Genomic DNA, 18,306 nt, shown 5'->3' with positions numbered 1-18,306 from the left:
TATAATTTAACAGAATATTTCAACCTTTATCCCCATCTAGGATTCATTAAATAGTTCACACTTTTGTTTGAATAAACTCTCATACTAAATAAATCTAAAAACTGATTTTACTGCGAAGAAGACAGATAATATTATTGCTTCTTTAGATAAAAAACGCAAGTCAATAGCGTGTGATACATTTTAAGGATGTATAAATGAACATGAAATCAAGAAAACCATTAAAATTATTAGTATCTTAAATCAGTTATAATTTATATTATCTAATAAAATGTGATACTATCTTTATCAATTCGGAACATTTTTGTTTTTAAGTAGTGTGACAATGTGTTTCGTATCATCTAGGAATCGAGAAAGTTAAGGTTGAATAGAAATATGGTAATTTATTATAATCCAGAGAAGCCCTCACCTCATTGTCTCACTCGCTTATAGATAGAATTTCATGCAGGCTCAAGGACTAAATGATTATGATGACCAAACGGGAAAATTGTAATGCTCTTTATTCACAGAAGGAATCAGGGTGAAAACACATAATTACAAATGTTACCATGACTAATCTAGATAGGTGCTTATAAACAGTGTTTTGATCAGTTCTCTTGATAATATTGTTCTTCACAGTTAATCCAGCATTTATTTCTTCCAAAATACATCAAACCCTAATCAAATCCAACTTTATAGAATAACTAGCCGTCAGGCTCGCTTCGCTCGCCATATCCGTCTAGCCAGGACGCTGATTTTGGGCGTATCTTTGAAATATTAAAGTCACCTCATCAAAAAAATTTTAGACCCTACCTAAAACTCTGTACCAAATTTGAACATTTTCTGTCTATTACTTGATAAAAGAACTGAGAAAACGCAAAAACGCTAATTTTTGACGTATCTTTGGCGTTATTTCAAATTCTTTCTAACACAACATTATTACACCCCAGCTGAGCTTCTGTTATAAGGCTGTGCAAAGGCTAAAAATAAACTTCCTACTGGTGATGTTTTCCAAATTTTTTCGATTTGTATTTCATCAAGCTATAAAAATGAAAAAGTTTTGCCAGGAAAACATTTTTTTCCGATCATTACTTTTAGAGATAAGAGCGCCTAAAGTTTAAATTTTTGGGAAAGAACATTTCAAATTCGGTAAGAGATAACTCCATGAAATTCAGAGGATAATTCTTCATGGTATTTTTGAATGAATAAAACCAAAATTTCCTGAAAACATAATTTTTTGAGGAAGTTATTCAATTTACCAAAAATGACCAAAAATAAATCAATTTTTGGTTATTTTTAGTAAATTGAATAACTTCCTCAAAAATTGATATTTTCAGAAAACTTTTGTTTTATTCAATCAACAATACCATGAAGAATTCATCCTCTAAATTTCATGGAGTTATCTCTTACCGAATTTGGAATGTTTTGTCCCAAAAAAACGCTGGAAAACGCTAATTTTGTGCGTATCTTTGACGTTTTGCAAATTCATTCTAACACAACATTATTACACCCTAGCTGAGCTTCTGTACTAAATTTGAACATTTTCTGTTCATTTGTTCTCGATAAAGCTGAGAAAACGCTAAAAAAAACGCTGGAAAACGCAGATTTTGAGTGCATCTTTGGGAATTTTTCCAAATCCGTTCTTAGTGCGCCTCTAAAGGGCCAACTGAACATACCCACCAAATTTGAACGTTTTTGGTCCGATAGATTTTTAGTTCTGCGAGTGAGTGAGTGAGTGAGTCAGTCAGTCAGTCAGTGAGTGAGTGCCATTCCGCTTTTATATATATATAGAAGATAGAAAATATAGTTGTTGCCCACTTCATCTATCATCTAATTATATTAGAATACATTGAAGTTTAATATACAGGGTGGGTGAAAAGTCCGAGAACGGCTTAATATCTCATTCACAAAGGTAATTTGACGGTGGGTGTAATTGGAAATCCCACTCAAATTGAAAATACTACTTTACTATGACTCAAAAATCTGGTCCGCCATCTTGGATCCGCTATATTGAATGCAACTTTATTTATTTAAATAGGAAGGTGGTCATGGGTCCACCAGGTATCACTTCGATACGGAATTTCAAGAAAAAAAGAATGGCGAAAACCGCATATCGATATCTCAAACCGTTTCAAAGATATTCGTATTATTAATCAATATTATTCAAAGCAGAAAGGAGAGAAAAAGTCCAAGAACGGCTTAATATCTCATACACAAAGGTAATATGATGGTGGGTTTGATTGGAGATCCTACTCAAATTTAAAATACCACCTTACTTTGACTTTATCTACTTTATCTTGTCCGTCATCTTGGATCCGCCATATTGAATGCAACTTTATTTAAATAGGAAGGTTGCCATATGATACATGATTTCAATACAGAATTTCAAGAAAAAATGAATGGCGAAAACCGCACATCTATATCTCAAACCGTTTAGAAGATATTCACATTATTAATCAATACCATTCAAGTCAGAAATGAAATACATAAGTGGTATTGATTAATAATATGAATATCTTCGAAACGGTTTGAGATATCGATGTGCGGTTATCACCATCCATTTTTTCTTAAAATTCCGTATCGAAATCATGTATTGGATGACCACTTTCCTATTTGAAAAAATTAAGTTGCATTCAAAATGGCGGATCCAAGATGGTGGACCAGATTTCTAAAGTCATGGTAAAGTAGTATTCTCAATTTGAGTAGGATTCACAATCACACCCACCTTGGAATCACATTTTTTTAATGAGATACTAAGCCGTTCTCGGACTTTTTTCTCTCCTTTCTGCTTTGAATAGTATTGATTAATAATGTGAATATCTTTGAAACGGTTTGAGATATCGATATGCGGTTTTCGCCATTCTTTTTTTCTTGAAATTCCGTATCGAAATCATGTATCGCATGACCACCTTCCTATTTAAAAAAATAAAGTTGCGTTCAATATGGCGGATCCAAGATGGCGGACTAGATTTTTAAAGTCATAGTAAAGTAGTTTTTTCAATTTGAATAGGATCCCCAATCACACCCACCGTCAAATTACCTTTGTTTATGAAATATTAAGCCGTTCTCGGACTTTTCACCCACTCTGTATAATATGTATTATTAATACATATAATATATGTGACTGTAGCCCCTGTGACTGAGGCACTCGAAATTGATGAAGGTAGAGTTGAGGAGGAATTGCTGAGTAATGTTAATAAGTTAATCAGCTAAAAAAGATTCCATATAACAGAAAGGCATTCAGTGTGGTTAAGACTGTAGATAGGATACTTCTTGCAAGACATGTTAATGAGATAACTGACATTAGCCAGGTGACACATTGGATCTATTGTGGCCATTGTGGGGCATTGACTGTGCTACAGGAGCTGAGAATTAAACTGGCACCAAGGGTTAAGAAAAGTAGCTCTTCTAAACAACAGTGCAAGTCAAAGTGGAAAATACGACTTGAAAAGAAGATAAGTGACTTGAGAAAACGTATTGGGATAGTCACAAGCTATCAATATTATTAATACATTGAAGTTTTCAATGAAGCCTACTGGTTGAAAGAACTGAATGATATCGCAGAAATAGTCCGACTATCGGACTACTGTCTACTTATCTGTCTGTTATCGGACTACTACTGTCACCGTCACTCTGTCACTCTTCAACACATCAACACCGGAATCTGTTGTTCTTGTCGAGTCTTTAATATTGTCTCCAATTCCTGAAACAATTTTATTAAAAACAATTCTATAATAAATGAAGCAAATATATATTTGCTTACACAAACTGAAAGCTCGAAATCTTAGAGATCTATCTAGATCGGTCTCCTCGGTCATCCTCAAATAACAGTCAACTGAAAAAGTACGACACTCACATACTGACATCAAATTGTGTTAATATAAATAAATAAATGCTGAATGACCTGGCTGACTCAGGTCTGGTGTTGAGAGTTCAAATTCTGTAGATATGATCAAGCACTCAAATGAAGTCTATGTTGAATCTCATTATACTGCTTCAATTTAAAATTGTGTAATCTATCCATTTCACCAATTTCATTAGTTGTGAATAATAATATAGATAATCATTTAGAAGGATAGTTCCCCGGATATAGGATATAATCTAATCGTGTCTATTTGCAAAAATCGCAGTATAGTAGGCTACGGAATAGCCATAGCCGAATTCAAGTTTATATATGTCTTCGTATCCAGAAGTTGGTTGAATAAAGAGCTTCATATATCATAGGTATAACTCTTGTCCTTACAAATTTTCCAATTCTTGAAAATCATGGCTAATCAGCTAATAAAGATGGATTGATTAAAATGTAATTCATTTGTCATGAAAAAGTAGATAGGTACATAAAACATTCTCACGTGATATTTAAAATTCTGATTGACAGCGCTCATAACTCATAGCCTATAGAAAGAAGCCCAATCAAACTCTTATTATAATACTTCAATATTAACTTAATAAACTGAGTGTATAATCTGTAACATTTAGAAGCAATACAGTATAATAGTAACTAATGAACCTTGTCTTGAAGCAGACCAGCCATATCGATTGCAGTGTTGTTGTACATATTTGAAAGCCCAGTACTTGCCCCTGATTTCAACAACATTCTTACACCATCAGTGTTCAGTGCCAGAATAGCCTGCATGAGAGCAGACTGACCACGTTTATCAGTTGCATTGACATCAGCTCCATTCTTCAGAAGTTCTTCTAGAACTTCAGTTTTAGAATTTAGAAGCACTGAAACAGAAAATGTATACACGCTTCAACAGTGAATTATCTTGACAACGCACTGATAGGCCGTTTCAGATCGCCGTACATAGCTTGAGCATCGTCTTTTGACAGACGTATCTCCTAATGTAATTCAACCTGTCCATTTCAAATTTAAACAGGCGTAGACGCTACAGTCATATAATTTCAAACGTTCCCATCGCTCCGTATCTCGGGCAGCCCATGCACTTTGAACTTAACAATGACACTTGATCACAGCCCAAAGTCTGATCAAATACAAAAATGATGAGGAAATGTATTTTGGTTGGAACTGTTCATAACTTGTTTATCAATATGCTGATATACGTGCTACATGACCCGAAGACACTAGGGCGGTCTGAAACGGCATTAAAGTTTACGACGGTCTGAAACAGTCTCACAGTTTGCTACTCATGCTATTCATTTTGTTTTATTTGTTGGGCTATCTTATGACAGAAAATTGAACCAAAATACAGAGTAAGGTTCTCAGTTATACGTTGTTTTGTTCTTTTTATGTTAATTTTGTCAATAAATGATTATATGTATACACTTAAATTAGTGTATACATATTTTTGTTAATTTTGTCAATAAATGAATATATGTATACACTGAAATTAGTGTATACATATTTTGGACCCCACTATAACATGCATTGTTTTTTATGGTAAAGCACTAGTTTCTAGAGTACCAATGTGAGTCAAGTGTTGAATGAGACTTCAACAATATGTAGGATGTTTCAATTGAAAAAACTAACAATGTCAAACACAATAGATTTTTGTTTTTATTATACATTTATTTCATGACTTTCTTGGAGATCAGTGACTATTACAATCATAGTCATGAAGAGTAGGCTATACATGATTCAAGATCGGATATCTATATTCTAAGGTGGTATTTTCACTGATACTTTTCATATTCACAGTCAGTAAATCCAAAACCAGTGTTCATCCAAACTACTCTTTCTACAGTATATTTTTAGGCTGAAACAAACTTACCCTGTAGCTTGAATTAATTATATCATATGCATATCTATGATAGGATTGAATCTCCAATTTAATAGTGTATGCATATCTACGATAGGTTGAATATTGTATTCTATCTATGCTATACTTGATTGAATCAATTCAGTTTGGCTTCGGATACGGATCAGTAAACAATTTGATCAGTGGGCTACTGTTATCGCTTAAATTGTAGATTGTGTTTTTCATAATAGCATTTATTACATTATGTTGAATACTAGCTGCGTACAGACTTACTCGCTGCGCGACAAATGCGATTCGCCAAGTGCGGTGATCGAGATCAGAGCGCGAACTTGCCACTTTCTCCATTGTTGCCGGCGGGAGCTTGGCCAGAGTTGCGCGCGAACCGGAATCGCGCGACCTGTGATCATCTTGCGTACTGATGATATATGAGTAATATTGATTCATCTGACTCAATAAAATTTCTGATTCAGTTTAAATTTTTTTAAACTTCCTGAATTACATGAAAATTGGAACAGTGTTGTATTCGTTGAATAGTTGAATGAGAACTGACCTCCTCTCATGAGTGGACTCCATCCATTGGCATCTTTCAAATTGATGTCAGCTCCCATCTCTATTGCCATTTTCAGAATATTTATTTGGGAGTTGTCAACCGCATAGTGAACAGCAGAACATCCATGACTGTAAAATATTACATAAATTATTCAACTTATAAATCTACAATTTTTTCACAATGAAGTGATTGTATTAAGCACTACTACTAGTGACCCCCTGGGTTAGAGAACTCGCTCATGAACTTTTGCTTAGATCTCTGAAATCCGCAACTTGTAACTATACAGAGTTAGTGAGAATTATTATGGAAACAACTAAATATCTCTTTTAAAAGAATGCTGATATGACAGTAGGTTCCATGGGGATCCTATTCCGATTAGAAAAAACTACTTACTGTCGATTCAAAACGTTTGTCCGAGATATTAGATCCAACATCATTACGAATCCAGCTTCATTTTGAATCCAAATTCATTTTTACAAATGAGAACGAGGTCATGTGATACTTGATTTCGATACAGAATTTTAAAAGAAAATTAATGGCGGAACCCGCACATCAATATCTCAAACCGTTTCAATGATTTCATCATTTTAAAGATACTAATAAATTATAAAAAAATTAAATAAATGAGTACCTACATTGAATAATCAAGTATTAGTGAACACCAAGGAACCTAGAATACATTTTTCTAGAATACAATATTCTAGGTACATTGGTGAACACTAGTAGCTTCTACTCACATATTTAACAAGTTGAACAAAAAAATTGTCATAGCCAATTTTTCAATGCCATAGCAACTGCTCAAAAGTAATATTATCAATTACGCGTAAGTTACAGACAGACAATTTAGACAGGCAGACAGACGTTAACAGAAGCAAGTTAGAACTTATAAATGTATTATCATAGAGAAACAATAGCGTAACTTATGCTATTGTTTTTCTATGGTATTATTCAGCTGGAATTATTTGTCGGCGCATAAAGAATAGTCTGTGTGATAACTCCCAAATAGCATCAGCTTAAATGAATGGAAAAATTACAGAAATAACATGAAATTAATTCCAGATTAATTGATAAATCACAACAATTTTTTCTTATGCACTTCCAATGTTATTTTTATATCCTGAAAAAGGACGAATTAGTGAGTCAATTCCGTTGTCCAATGAACTTGAGCCGTAAAAACGTTCGAAAAATGCATGTTCAAAATTTGAAGCTGATTGATCAATTCCTAAGTTATTGTAGAACATACAAACAGACTGACAACGACTTTGGTCTCCAGTAAGTGAAAAGTGAGAATTTGCTAACGCTTGTTGAATTATTCACCACCACCTCACAACTTCTTGGTGGTTTGGAACCCACCCAAAACGGGAATTTTTATTTTTAGTGACAAAAGGAAAGCGCACCTGTCATTAAATATTACAAAGTTCACAATAATTAAATTATGGGAAAAAACAATTATTGATATAATGATTACAATTCGGTAGGCTTTATGAAAATGTTGAGTGAAAATGTATCTCTACTACGAGTCTACGACATGGATGCTTTGCTCTCTGTGCTACGTACTTGTCAGTTGCATTCCAGTGGGCGCCACTGTCCACAAGTAGCCGTGCGCAGTCGAGCTGGCCTCGCCACGCGGCCTCCATCAGTGCGGTCACTTGTGAGTGCCGACTGGCCAGGTCGACTGACGCACCTGCAGCCACCAGCACACCCATCAGCTGAGTGTCCCCCTTCATCGCTGCCTTCACCAGGGCGCTCTTCCCCTTGCGATCGTAGTTGTCGATTGCGTTCGGTCTGTTCAGGGACGTACTTGCATTAGATACATTGTCTTGTTTGTTTTCTTTTGATGGTACTAAAGAGGTTTTGGTGATGTTTTTAATGAAGTTTAAATGTTCAAAATAAATATATCTTAAAAATGCCGTTATAATTCCTCTTTTTATAAACGTTATAGGATAGTTTAAAGTTTTTTGATCATGAACATAAAATAGAGAATTGCTTCATGATAGCCATTCAAATCATTGAACGAAAGTTGCAAATAATAGACAATCTTCTATGAATTCTTCTGCAACTGCAAATATCGAAAACATTACAACAGCTAGAAGGATATTTGATGATCACTTCTAGAGTAATTTTCACACTAGAGAAACACCTCTCATACTTGAATAGTGTTAACTTGATGAACTATTGTAGTATAGAATTTTTTACCTATAAATCTGTCTTCTCTTTCACTCAAAAAATGAAGTCACCAAAACGTGAATTTATAAAAATAAGAGAAAAAATCATTCGTCTGAGCAGGGAACATTTTGATTGACAGTCGGCCATGTTTCTATCAACCCCTTATCCAGTGCGGCGCGGGGAATCGGACAATTATCTTGAATGTTACAGTTCGCTGCACTGTAGAGTCGGTAGTAGTTCGAAACTCTGTACAATTGATTTAAACGCATTACCATTCAATGTGAAAAAGAGGATTATTGTACTGGTGTGAAACTTGCAATAGCAGTGAGAGCTTTTTATAAAAGAAGAAACCTTAAGCTGCAGAGTATTTTGACATTGTTGTCTACATCTGACGTTATTGACATATCCCTGTGATTATGTACATAGCACATTCCCATTTCCCTTTGCCACTTTGTATAGGCGTATCTGACTCACCTTGCTAATCAAGGCTGTCCAGGCACTACGCTTTTGGAAACTTCTAGCCTACTGGTGACATTTTTTAAAGTATTTTAATGTGGATTCAATCAAGCCACCTAAATGAAACTCATTTCTAATAATTATAAACTTCTTTTTATATTTTTCACTTTTGAAATTGTCACAAAGTGAATTTTTTGACGAATGGAGAATCGTCATTTAGCATATAATTTAGCAAGTTTTTTTTTATTTTAGTGGAGAAATAGGGTCAACAGTTGGATTTATTTTGTTGAACTTGGAGTTGAGTGTGAACATCATCATCATCGCCGACAACCCCTGTGAATTATCAGCAGTGGATTCATCTGAATCAGAAATTTCCAGATTCTGTTTACTAGTTTGAGCATTCTGTTATCTCACATTGCAGCAGCAGCAGCCGCATCATCAGAGTGATAAACGGCTACCGGGTTTAGACAGAATTGTTCTTCATGAAATTTCTGGAAAATAAAGATTGTTTATCGACCTAATGTATTATAGTAATTAGCAGTATTGTCATCAAGATCATCTAAATCATGCCCTGGCACATGATCGGTGGCGTGATCATCTCCTGAGACTCCTATTGGTCGGTAATCTCTTTTCCCCCGGCCTTCTAGTTTTCCGCAACCCTGTCCTGCTTCAAGGAGACCCGGGATAGAGTCAGTTGTTTGGTAATCGGGCGTGTGAACGGGTGGCAATCTCCTCTCCTTACGGCGTTCCCGGTACTAGTTTATTACTAGGGAATTATTCTATTTTTGTGTTTGTTCGAATAGAATAGTGTAGGGCCAGTTCCAGACAACTCGAAGTCAGATTTTCCTTGGGGATCTTCTTCCTTGATATTTATTTCTTCCGACACATATCACTGGGGGTGAGCAAGTTATCCTTGGTTTAGATACCTGGAGGGATCTTAAATTTGTGCGACAATCAGTTAAGTGGGAGATTTAACTAGGCACTATTAGGTTTGATCACAGTAGGCTCCAAATCGTTCGCAGATTGTAGCGGGTTCTTTAGAGTTCTTAATTTATAAGTCTCTCCTCTGTTGCTTCACAACATTTTTACTCATAGTACAGGAATTGAGAATCGGTTCGTAATTCTCAGGGTCCACGTTGATTCAGGTAACAGTGTTTTACAACTGGTTGCTTATATGTGTTTCCTTCCCTGTAGTAAGGTGGCCTTCAATTTAAAGAGTAATTTTTCTCAATTGATTTTTCATTCTTGTGGAGAAATCCCTATTCTTTTAGAAGTAATTTTCCCGATTAGAATTCATTCTTGTGGGGGATCCCTGTCCTTGTTAAAGAAGTGAGGTCTAAGATTCAAGTCGACACTTTGGCATTCCTATCAATGTTTAAATGTTTGAATGTTTAAATGTTTGAATGTTGATATGTTTATATGTTGTGTATTTACAGCAAAACGCGGAATTAGATTTTCATGAAATTTGACAGGTATGTTCCTTTTTTAATTGCGCATACTTGGTACTTGTTTACTTAGGTACTCATGGATGAGAATACTGCGGGAGGTCTACTGTTCACAGAACTACTAGTTAACCGAGCGAAGTGAGGTCTAAGATTCAAGTCGACGGTTTGGCATTTCTCTTAATGTTTAAATGTTTATATGTTGTGCATTTATGGCAAAACGTGGTAATAGATCATGAAATTTGAAAGTTCCTTTTTAAATTGTGCGTCGACTTATATACAAGGTTTTTGGAAATTTTGCATTTCAAGGATAATATAAAAGGAAAAAGGAGACTCCTTATTCATACGCCAATATTAGAGTTAAAATCAGACTATAGAATTATTCATCATAAATCCGCTGTCGAGTGGGTTAAAAAACACATATCATGAAGCATGCAATTCAATATTTGAATGCAACTTGGTAAAAAATCAGAAGCTGTGTGGACTATAAATTGCATGCCTCATTGAATGCAATTTTTTTGCACTATTAATAGGATGCAACAACTTATAACTGCTTGTCTGGGCACCTAGATGTCTTCTGGTTTTCTTGCTTATTTCATAAAGCGTTTTATGATAATTAAATCTTGTGTAAGCATGATCTGATCAAATAAATAGTTGATGTATCAGTGTGGATGTGCATATGGTTTGGGATGTCGTTCAGTTATTTATTCTATTGATAACATTTTTGTTCATTATTTGTTATTATATTCTTTATTTTTTTCATGTTTCGGAATTTGAATTCTCAATTTGTTTTATTTCAAATGTTTTCATAATATTCAAAATCTTTGTATTTTTCATTTTTGAATTAGATGGTATTTTTGTTGTTTGTATTTTTATTATTGCATGAGTTCGTATTATTCTTCATTTGTATCTGTACAATTCTTATTGTTAAGGAGACATATTTGGGGAAACCTGTTGTCTCCATTGTGAATAAATTAATAAATAAATGAACTATTGATTGCGTGCAATAATGCATGCAATTAATAACTAAAATAACATAGCATTGTCTCTCAAACTTTCTCTGCTTTGAACTCGGGCTGACCTGTTGACAGTATGTCTTGAAGGAGATTAGCTTTTGATGAAAGCATTTTTATACACCACCCCCAACAGCCATTAGCCGTTTTCACACCGATATTTTGCTGACATGATATACAGACAGGATTTACTCTGCTGATGAACAGTATAAGAGGAGGCTGCAGTTTATATGCGCGAGGTCTACTGTTCACAGAACTACTAGTTTTTCCCAGTTAACTTTCATCCTTGTAGGAAAATTCCTATTCTTTGAGAGTAAATTTTACCTACTTGTTTAATTTTTATATTGTAGGGTGGTCCCTGTATTTATTTTTGTTTAGCAGTTTCAGACTAGTAGGAATTACTATAGTAGGAAAATCCCAATCTTTTTCCTAGAGAACTCAGGTGCAGCTTGAGTTCGTCCCCTTCGAAGTCATCAGACTGCGACAAACTTCCTCTTACATTCTCTCAACTTTTCCTAATCTAAAATCCTTCCTGCTCTTAGGTACAGCTTGAGAACTTCCTGGTCGAAGTCATCAGACTGCGACAAACAACCTCTTACTTTCTCCTAACTTTTTCTATTCTAAAATCCTTCCTGCTCTCAGGTACAGCTTGAGAACTCCCCGGTCGAAGTCATCAGATTGCGACAAACCTCCTATTACTCTCTCTAAACTTTTTTCATCCTTGAAAAATTCCTGATCTCAGTTCCAGACTCGAGATTGACCCCGTCGCGGTCTCAGACCCGTGAGAGGTTTAAGAAAACCCTGTTTAGATTAGGATCTCAATTCCAGACTTGAGATCGACTCCATCGTCTTCAGACCCGCGAAACGTTTAGAAAAACCCCATTCAGTTCAGGATCTCAGTTGCAGACTCGAGGTCGATCCCGTCGCGGTCCTCAGACCCTCAAAACGTTCATAAAAATCTTACTTTCCCGAGATCTCAGTTCCAGACTCGTTGCAGTCATCAGACTCGCGACAATTAGGGAAAACCCCCTTGTAGCTTTTCCTGAATTGAGAGTCTCTGACTCGATATTATTCTTGGGGAAAATCCTTTCCTACCTGGGCAGCAGCATACTGTTGTCTTCCCGATATTATTCTACAGACTGTGTCTGTGAAAACCCCTTCTATTCTCTCATAGTAGTCGACATACTGACTATTAATTCAAAAGCGTTTTGGACGATTGAGAGTGATTTGAATTCCCTCAAGGGCTGTTACAGATTAGCCCTTATTAACCGTCGTGCAGTTGTTAGACTGTCGCGGAAATCCTGGTCAGCAGTTACAGAATTGCTAAAGATCCTCTCGCATCCGCTACAGGCTCGCGATTCAGAAATCCCATACCTAAAACCCTATCCTCTTAACCTTAATTTCTCCATAGTTGAAATTTGTACAGCAGGTCCAACTTGCTGAGAGTTAGATCGCAATTTTCAGATTGTGAATTATTGAACAAGCTCCCATTAGTTGACCGAGCGAAGTGAGGTCTAAGATTCAAATTTGACAGGTATGCTCCTTTTTTGATTGCGCGTCGACGTATATACAAGGTTTTTGGAAATTTTGCATTTCAAGGATAATATAAAAGGAAAAAGGAGCCTTCTTCATACGCCAATATTAGAGTAAAAAATCTGGTGTGGTACACTCACACTACTTTCCTTGCTCATTGATCTATTAGCCTCATTCTTAAACGAGGATAATCTAGGGGAATAACATTATGCCGATTGGCGGCTTAATAATTTTATTAAAACTACGATTATACTATTGTTATTGTTTTCAGAGTACATTTTCCTTTGTTTGAATTATGAAATTTAAGGATTTTTTAAAAGTTGTCAAAACAGCTGTTCTACAAATAAAATATCGACGGTGTGTTCTTTTGAATAAACTGCTCTACCCACCTACCTCAAGCACGAGAAGGAGGTTACAAAGTAAATTTCTCAAGAATGGGGTGGACCCCCTGTTAGTTTCTCAGGAAGGAACTCATGCTAGTTTATAGAGCTGATATATAACTATACAGGGTATGAATTTGAAAAAAATCGGTCAAGTCATTTTTGAGAAAATCGTGAAAAACATGTTTTTATTTTGCGATTATCCGCCATTTTTCTCTAGAATATTACGGAGCTCCTGCAATTTTCCAAGAAATGAGACTCATGTCAGTTGATAGGGCTTATAAATAGCTATCCATGATAAAAATTTGAAGAAAATCGTTGGAGCCGTTTTCGAGAAAACCGTGAAAAACATGGTTTTTTAGTGATTATTCGACATTTTTCTCAAGAATATTACGGAGCTCCTGCAATTTTCCCAGAAATGAGACTCAAGTCAGTTGATAGGGCTTATAAATAGCTATCTAGGGTATAAATTTGAAGAAAATCGTTAGAGCCGTTTTCGAGAAAACCGTGAATAACATGGTTTTTTAGTGATTATCCGCCATTTTTCACAAAAATATTACGGAGCTCCTGCAATTTTCCCAGAAATGAGACTCATGTCAGTTGATAGGGCTTATAAATAGCTATCCATGGTATAAATTTGAAGAAAATCGTTAAAGCCGTTTTCGAGAAAACCGTGAAAAACATGGTTTTTTAGTAATTATCCGCCATTTTTTCCGCCATCTTGAATTGAATTTTATTGAATTTCTTATTGTCAGGTCCTCATGGTATAAGGACGTTAAGTTTAAAATTTCAAGTCAATCGGTTGATTAGGAATGGAGTTATCGTGTTCACAGACATACACACATACACACATACACACACACACACACACACACACACACACACACACACACACACACACACAGACCAACACCCAAAAATCATGTTTTTGGACTCAGGGGACCTTGAAACGTATAGAAAACTGGAAATTTTGGTACCTTAATTTTTTTTGGAAAGCAATACTTTCCTTACCTATGGTAGTAGGGCAAGGAAAGTAAAAATCAGACTATAGAATTATTCATCATAAATCAGCTGACAAGTGATTACACAGATGTATGGAGAAGCCAGTCTATTGCTGTATTTCCATAAGGTCTATAGTTTCAATCAGGTACTTGTGGATGAAATACTGCGTGAGGTCTACTGTTCACAGAACTACTAGTTGTAGGGAAGAATAATTTTATTAATAAATCTCTGTCCTCCAGACCCTGTAAACTATTCTCTAAAACCCAAATCCTATACTCTGTACCCTGTATCCTATACCTCACACACTTTACCATTAATATCAATCCATCACCATATTTTGGTAGAGAGTTAGTGGGGAGGATATTTTTTAAATTCTCTCCGAAGAATGGACATTGATATGTCCAAAGCTCCGACAATTTATGTAGATGCATAACAATTTAATTATTATCTATAGTTATTATATTACAAATTGCTTTTTCATATCATATACAGTTCAATAATTATTTTCTTAGTCTGTATTATGTAAATTCATCTATAATTTTGCTGTATTGTAAGCTATTGTATATAAGTGTATAAGCCAGTATATATTGTAATCTACATAAATAAAGTACTCAATCAATCAATCACCGGGTGCACAGATCCAGTCTGCACACCGACAACACGCGGTTACAAATTGCGTAAACACTAACAAATATACCGTTCCCTAATAAACTCTGCCCTAAACCCTTCTTTCTATAACCCTTATTGTAAACCCCTTTTCTATAACCGGGCTTGCAGGTACAGCATTGCTCGCCGTCAATCCGCAGTTTATTCAGACTGCGTATTACTTAACAAATTATAAATTATTGAATACCACTAACAACCCCATAGTTCTGCCATACCTTTTACTCCATAACCCTCACCTTAAATCCTGTAGTAAAACCTCTTTCTGGGCTTGCAGATCCAGTCTGCCCGCCGTCAACTGGCAGTTGGTTCAGACTGCATACTACCTTTATAAATATAATTATTTGTAGGGATCCGATATCCGGATCCGGCTCCTTGGTTAGGGTTATCTTAATCTCCCTTAATACCCACCCTGTATTCCAAGGGCCGAGGGCCGAATCGGCCAGCAAAGGCACGGGCAAACACTCTTCCCTTGAAATTAAATACCTCGCGACAAAAAATGATGGTAAAGAATCAGGATAGAGGGAGAAGTGTAGGTCCGGTATTTCCACCTGTCAGTACGGCTACTGAGCCCATAAATCCGGCTGTAGCTAGTCTGCGTCGTAGCAATACTTCGCAAATATTAGATAACCTCGGGGGTGGAATAGGTGTATATAATATATACTCTGACGTTATTTTTTAATGAATAACCATTTGCCTCGGCTTGGCTGCAATCGGTAGAGCACGAGAGTTAAATTATATAAAATCTGGTCGTGGTTTTCTAGAATACAATTTCGCTAAAATCTTTATAGGCTCGTTTAGGAGCTCCTGTAATTCATTATTCTTGGACAATTTATAGAAATTTCTGGAAAGTATTATTTCCAGAGATTTAATTAACAATACAGTGAAAACTGTGAAAACCAGTTTATTCTATTACTGATAAAATTGGATGGTAACTCTCCCAATAATTTAATACTGATAACTATCAAATAGATATGAGATTTGTACTCTGTGGTATTGGGGAATAAAATGAATGGTACACCATAAAAAATTTGATACATATATTGTATGAATAATATTAGAGTCAAATATGGAAATATATAGAGCAACAAAATATACAATAAAAACAAGAATAAATATATCAAGATAAAATATCACAGACTAGTACACTATTCTTTAGCTCTATAGCACGAAACTTTACCATGTGCTTTTCAATTCATTGATAATATGCATTTATTTGCATGCAGCTTCGGTATCGACTTGCTGTTGCTTGTCAATTTAGGCAATCTCACTTTATATCTTATTCCAAAAATCATGGAATAATAAATCGATGAATCAAAGATTATAAATATATTATTTTCTGTAGTTTTCAGTATATTTCTTAATAATATATATCTCTTCTTCTCTTCTCTATACTTATAAAAGGCTAAGCCCCGACAGACTGGAATCACACCACAGCCCAATCTACTGAACCTAAAAACTTGAAATTTTGCACGATTGTTTATGGTAGCCTGAAAACATCCACTAAGAAAGGATTTTCAGAAATTTGCCCCCCTGAGGGAGCTGGGGCCCCCCCAAAATTTTGTACTTTTTAACCGCTCATTGCACAGCAAAGTCATGAGGAACTTTTTTGTTCAGCTACGAAAAAAAATTAGATCTATGCAGAAAAATTTCGATCAGGAGCACAGGGGGGTCCAGGAGAGGGCACTTTTCGAAAATTTTGATGTAAAATCACACTACAGCTCAAACTAATTGGCCTACAGACTTGAAACTTTGCACCAATATTCTTCAAACATGCTAGATGCGCACTAAGAACGGATTTTGAGATATTTTGCCTCTAAGGGTTTCAAAGGATGAAAAAGGATCCTATTAAGTAAGGTTATGAACATGGTAAGATGAGTGCCATATGGAAATGAGATAATTTATTTATTGACATGTGATATTCTAACATATGTTGTAATCATTGGAAATAACAAAATAATATGATAGAAATTCAAAAAAGAACATCTGTTCTGTTATTGCTTTCTACCTGATTCCACTCAACCTCAATAATATTGTTCTGATAATTGATAAATATGTTTAATAATATTATTATTAATATAATAAAAGTATTGTTTTGATAATTAATCATTATCATTGATATAATAATAGTATTGTTTTGGTAATCAATAAATATTTTTATTTTCACAAACTCTGTATAATTTATAATGGTGAATGTGAAACAGCTGCATCACAGAAATTATCTCAAAAACATATGTTTAGGAAAACCATAGTTTTGAACTTCGTTTTCCTGATGCAATGTATAAGCCTACACGTGGCATGTATTATTCATTTTTCAGCTAGAACAGTTTTTTGAGACTGCTAAATAAACGTCTACAGCTTTATCAATGCTGTATCGGCAATATGAAAACGCATGAAGTTAATATGTCTTTAAATAAAGGGGTTGATATCTACATGATAATTATTCTCTACCATTTTCATTTAATTAGAATTTCAAAATTATTCAAGCCTTGATAGAATGATTGACTCAATGTACAGTCAGTCGAAAATTTTAATATTGAAATGAGGGGTAGTTTGGCAAGCTGAACAAAAAAGTAAGGTCCTATGCACCTTTTTGATATTATTTCTTCAAATGAAATATGAGTGTTGTGGGTTGTCAAAACTCCCCCTGAAAGAGAACTATTCATTTTATCCTATCTTTTAGTAAAATAACAATGACTTCTGCATTGAATAACATCTTTCTAGCCAACAAGAATCGAACTCTTTGTGAATTTAGATATGACCTACACTTTAGATTTATATAATTCTATCAATAAATTCATGGAAATTGAAGTACTTTTTTCAGTAATTGGAGAATATTTATAAGCTCCTATCAATTTATCATTCGTAACAATGAATTCTTCAAAACATGAATTTAATCAAATGAAAAATTGTCCATACTTCTGTATTAATGTTCGCATGTTTTCCACTTGTGATGGATAGCCAAAATATTGTGGAGCGAGCTGCACGGCGAATTGTAATCGAGGGCTCTGATTGGCTGAAAAGTTCAGCGTTCGGAGTGAGGTCAGGCGAGCAGTTATAACAGAGGCAAGCGGCACGGCGAATGGTTCGGAGTACGGTACATTATGAAACATATGCTCATGTTCGTTGAAAGGCAAGATGTTCGGAGGAATGCACGGTTTGCTGCGCGGTTCGAGGTTCGGTTCGGCATGTGTGGACGCACCTTTAGTTGTTACAGGACACTTATACAGATCACAGGCCACAGCAACATAATAATCTATCTTCTTTTTCTTATTCTTCTTCTTCTTTTTCTTTTTCTTCTTCTTCTTCTTCTTCTTCTTCTCTTCTTCTTCTTCTTCTTCTTCTTCTTCTTCTTCTTCTTCTTCTTCTTCTCCTACATATATCTAAAAGGCTAAGCCCCGACAA

At 35.2% G+C, this 18,306-nt stretch overlaps 1 protein-coding gene across 1 annotated transcript in view; it reads right to left on the bottom strand.

The window, feature by feature from the left end:
* Nucleotides 1-3,556: 3,556 nt before the first annotated feature.
* LOC111060757 (fibronectin type 3 and ankyrin repeat domains protein 1) overlaps nt 3,557-18,306 on the bottom strand; it is a 32,486-nt gene continuing 17,736 nt past the window's right edge. Inside the window, exons 5-8 of the mRNA XM_039434614.1 lie at nt 7,804-8,031; nt 6,247-6,374; nt 4,487-4,704; nt 3,557-3,679 (exon numbers count right to left, since the gene is read on the bottom strand). Coding sequence (XP_039290548.1) covers nt 3,620-3,679; nt 4,487-4,704; nt 6,247-6,374; nt 7,804-8,031 — 634 coding nt within the window. The 3' untranslated portion in view covers nt 3,557-3,619. The remainder of the gene's footprint in view (nt 3,680-4,486; nt 4,705-6,246; nt 6,375-7,803; nt 8,032-18,306) is intronic.

This window comes from Nilaparvata lugens, chromosome 1 (genome assembly GCF_014356525.2).
Source record: "Nilaparvata lugens isolate BPH chromosome 1, ASM1435652v1, whole genome shotgun sequence".
NCBI lineage: Eukaryota > Metazoa > Arthropoda > Insecta > Hemiptera > Delphacidae > Nilaparvata > Nilaparvata lugens.
This window is presented reverse-complemented; position numbering and strand designations above follow the sequence as displayed.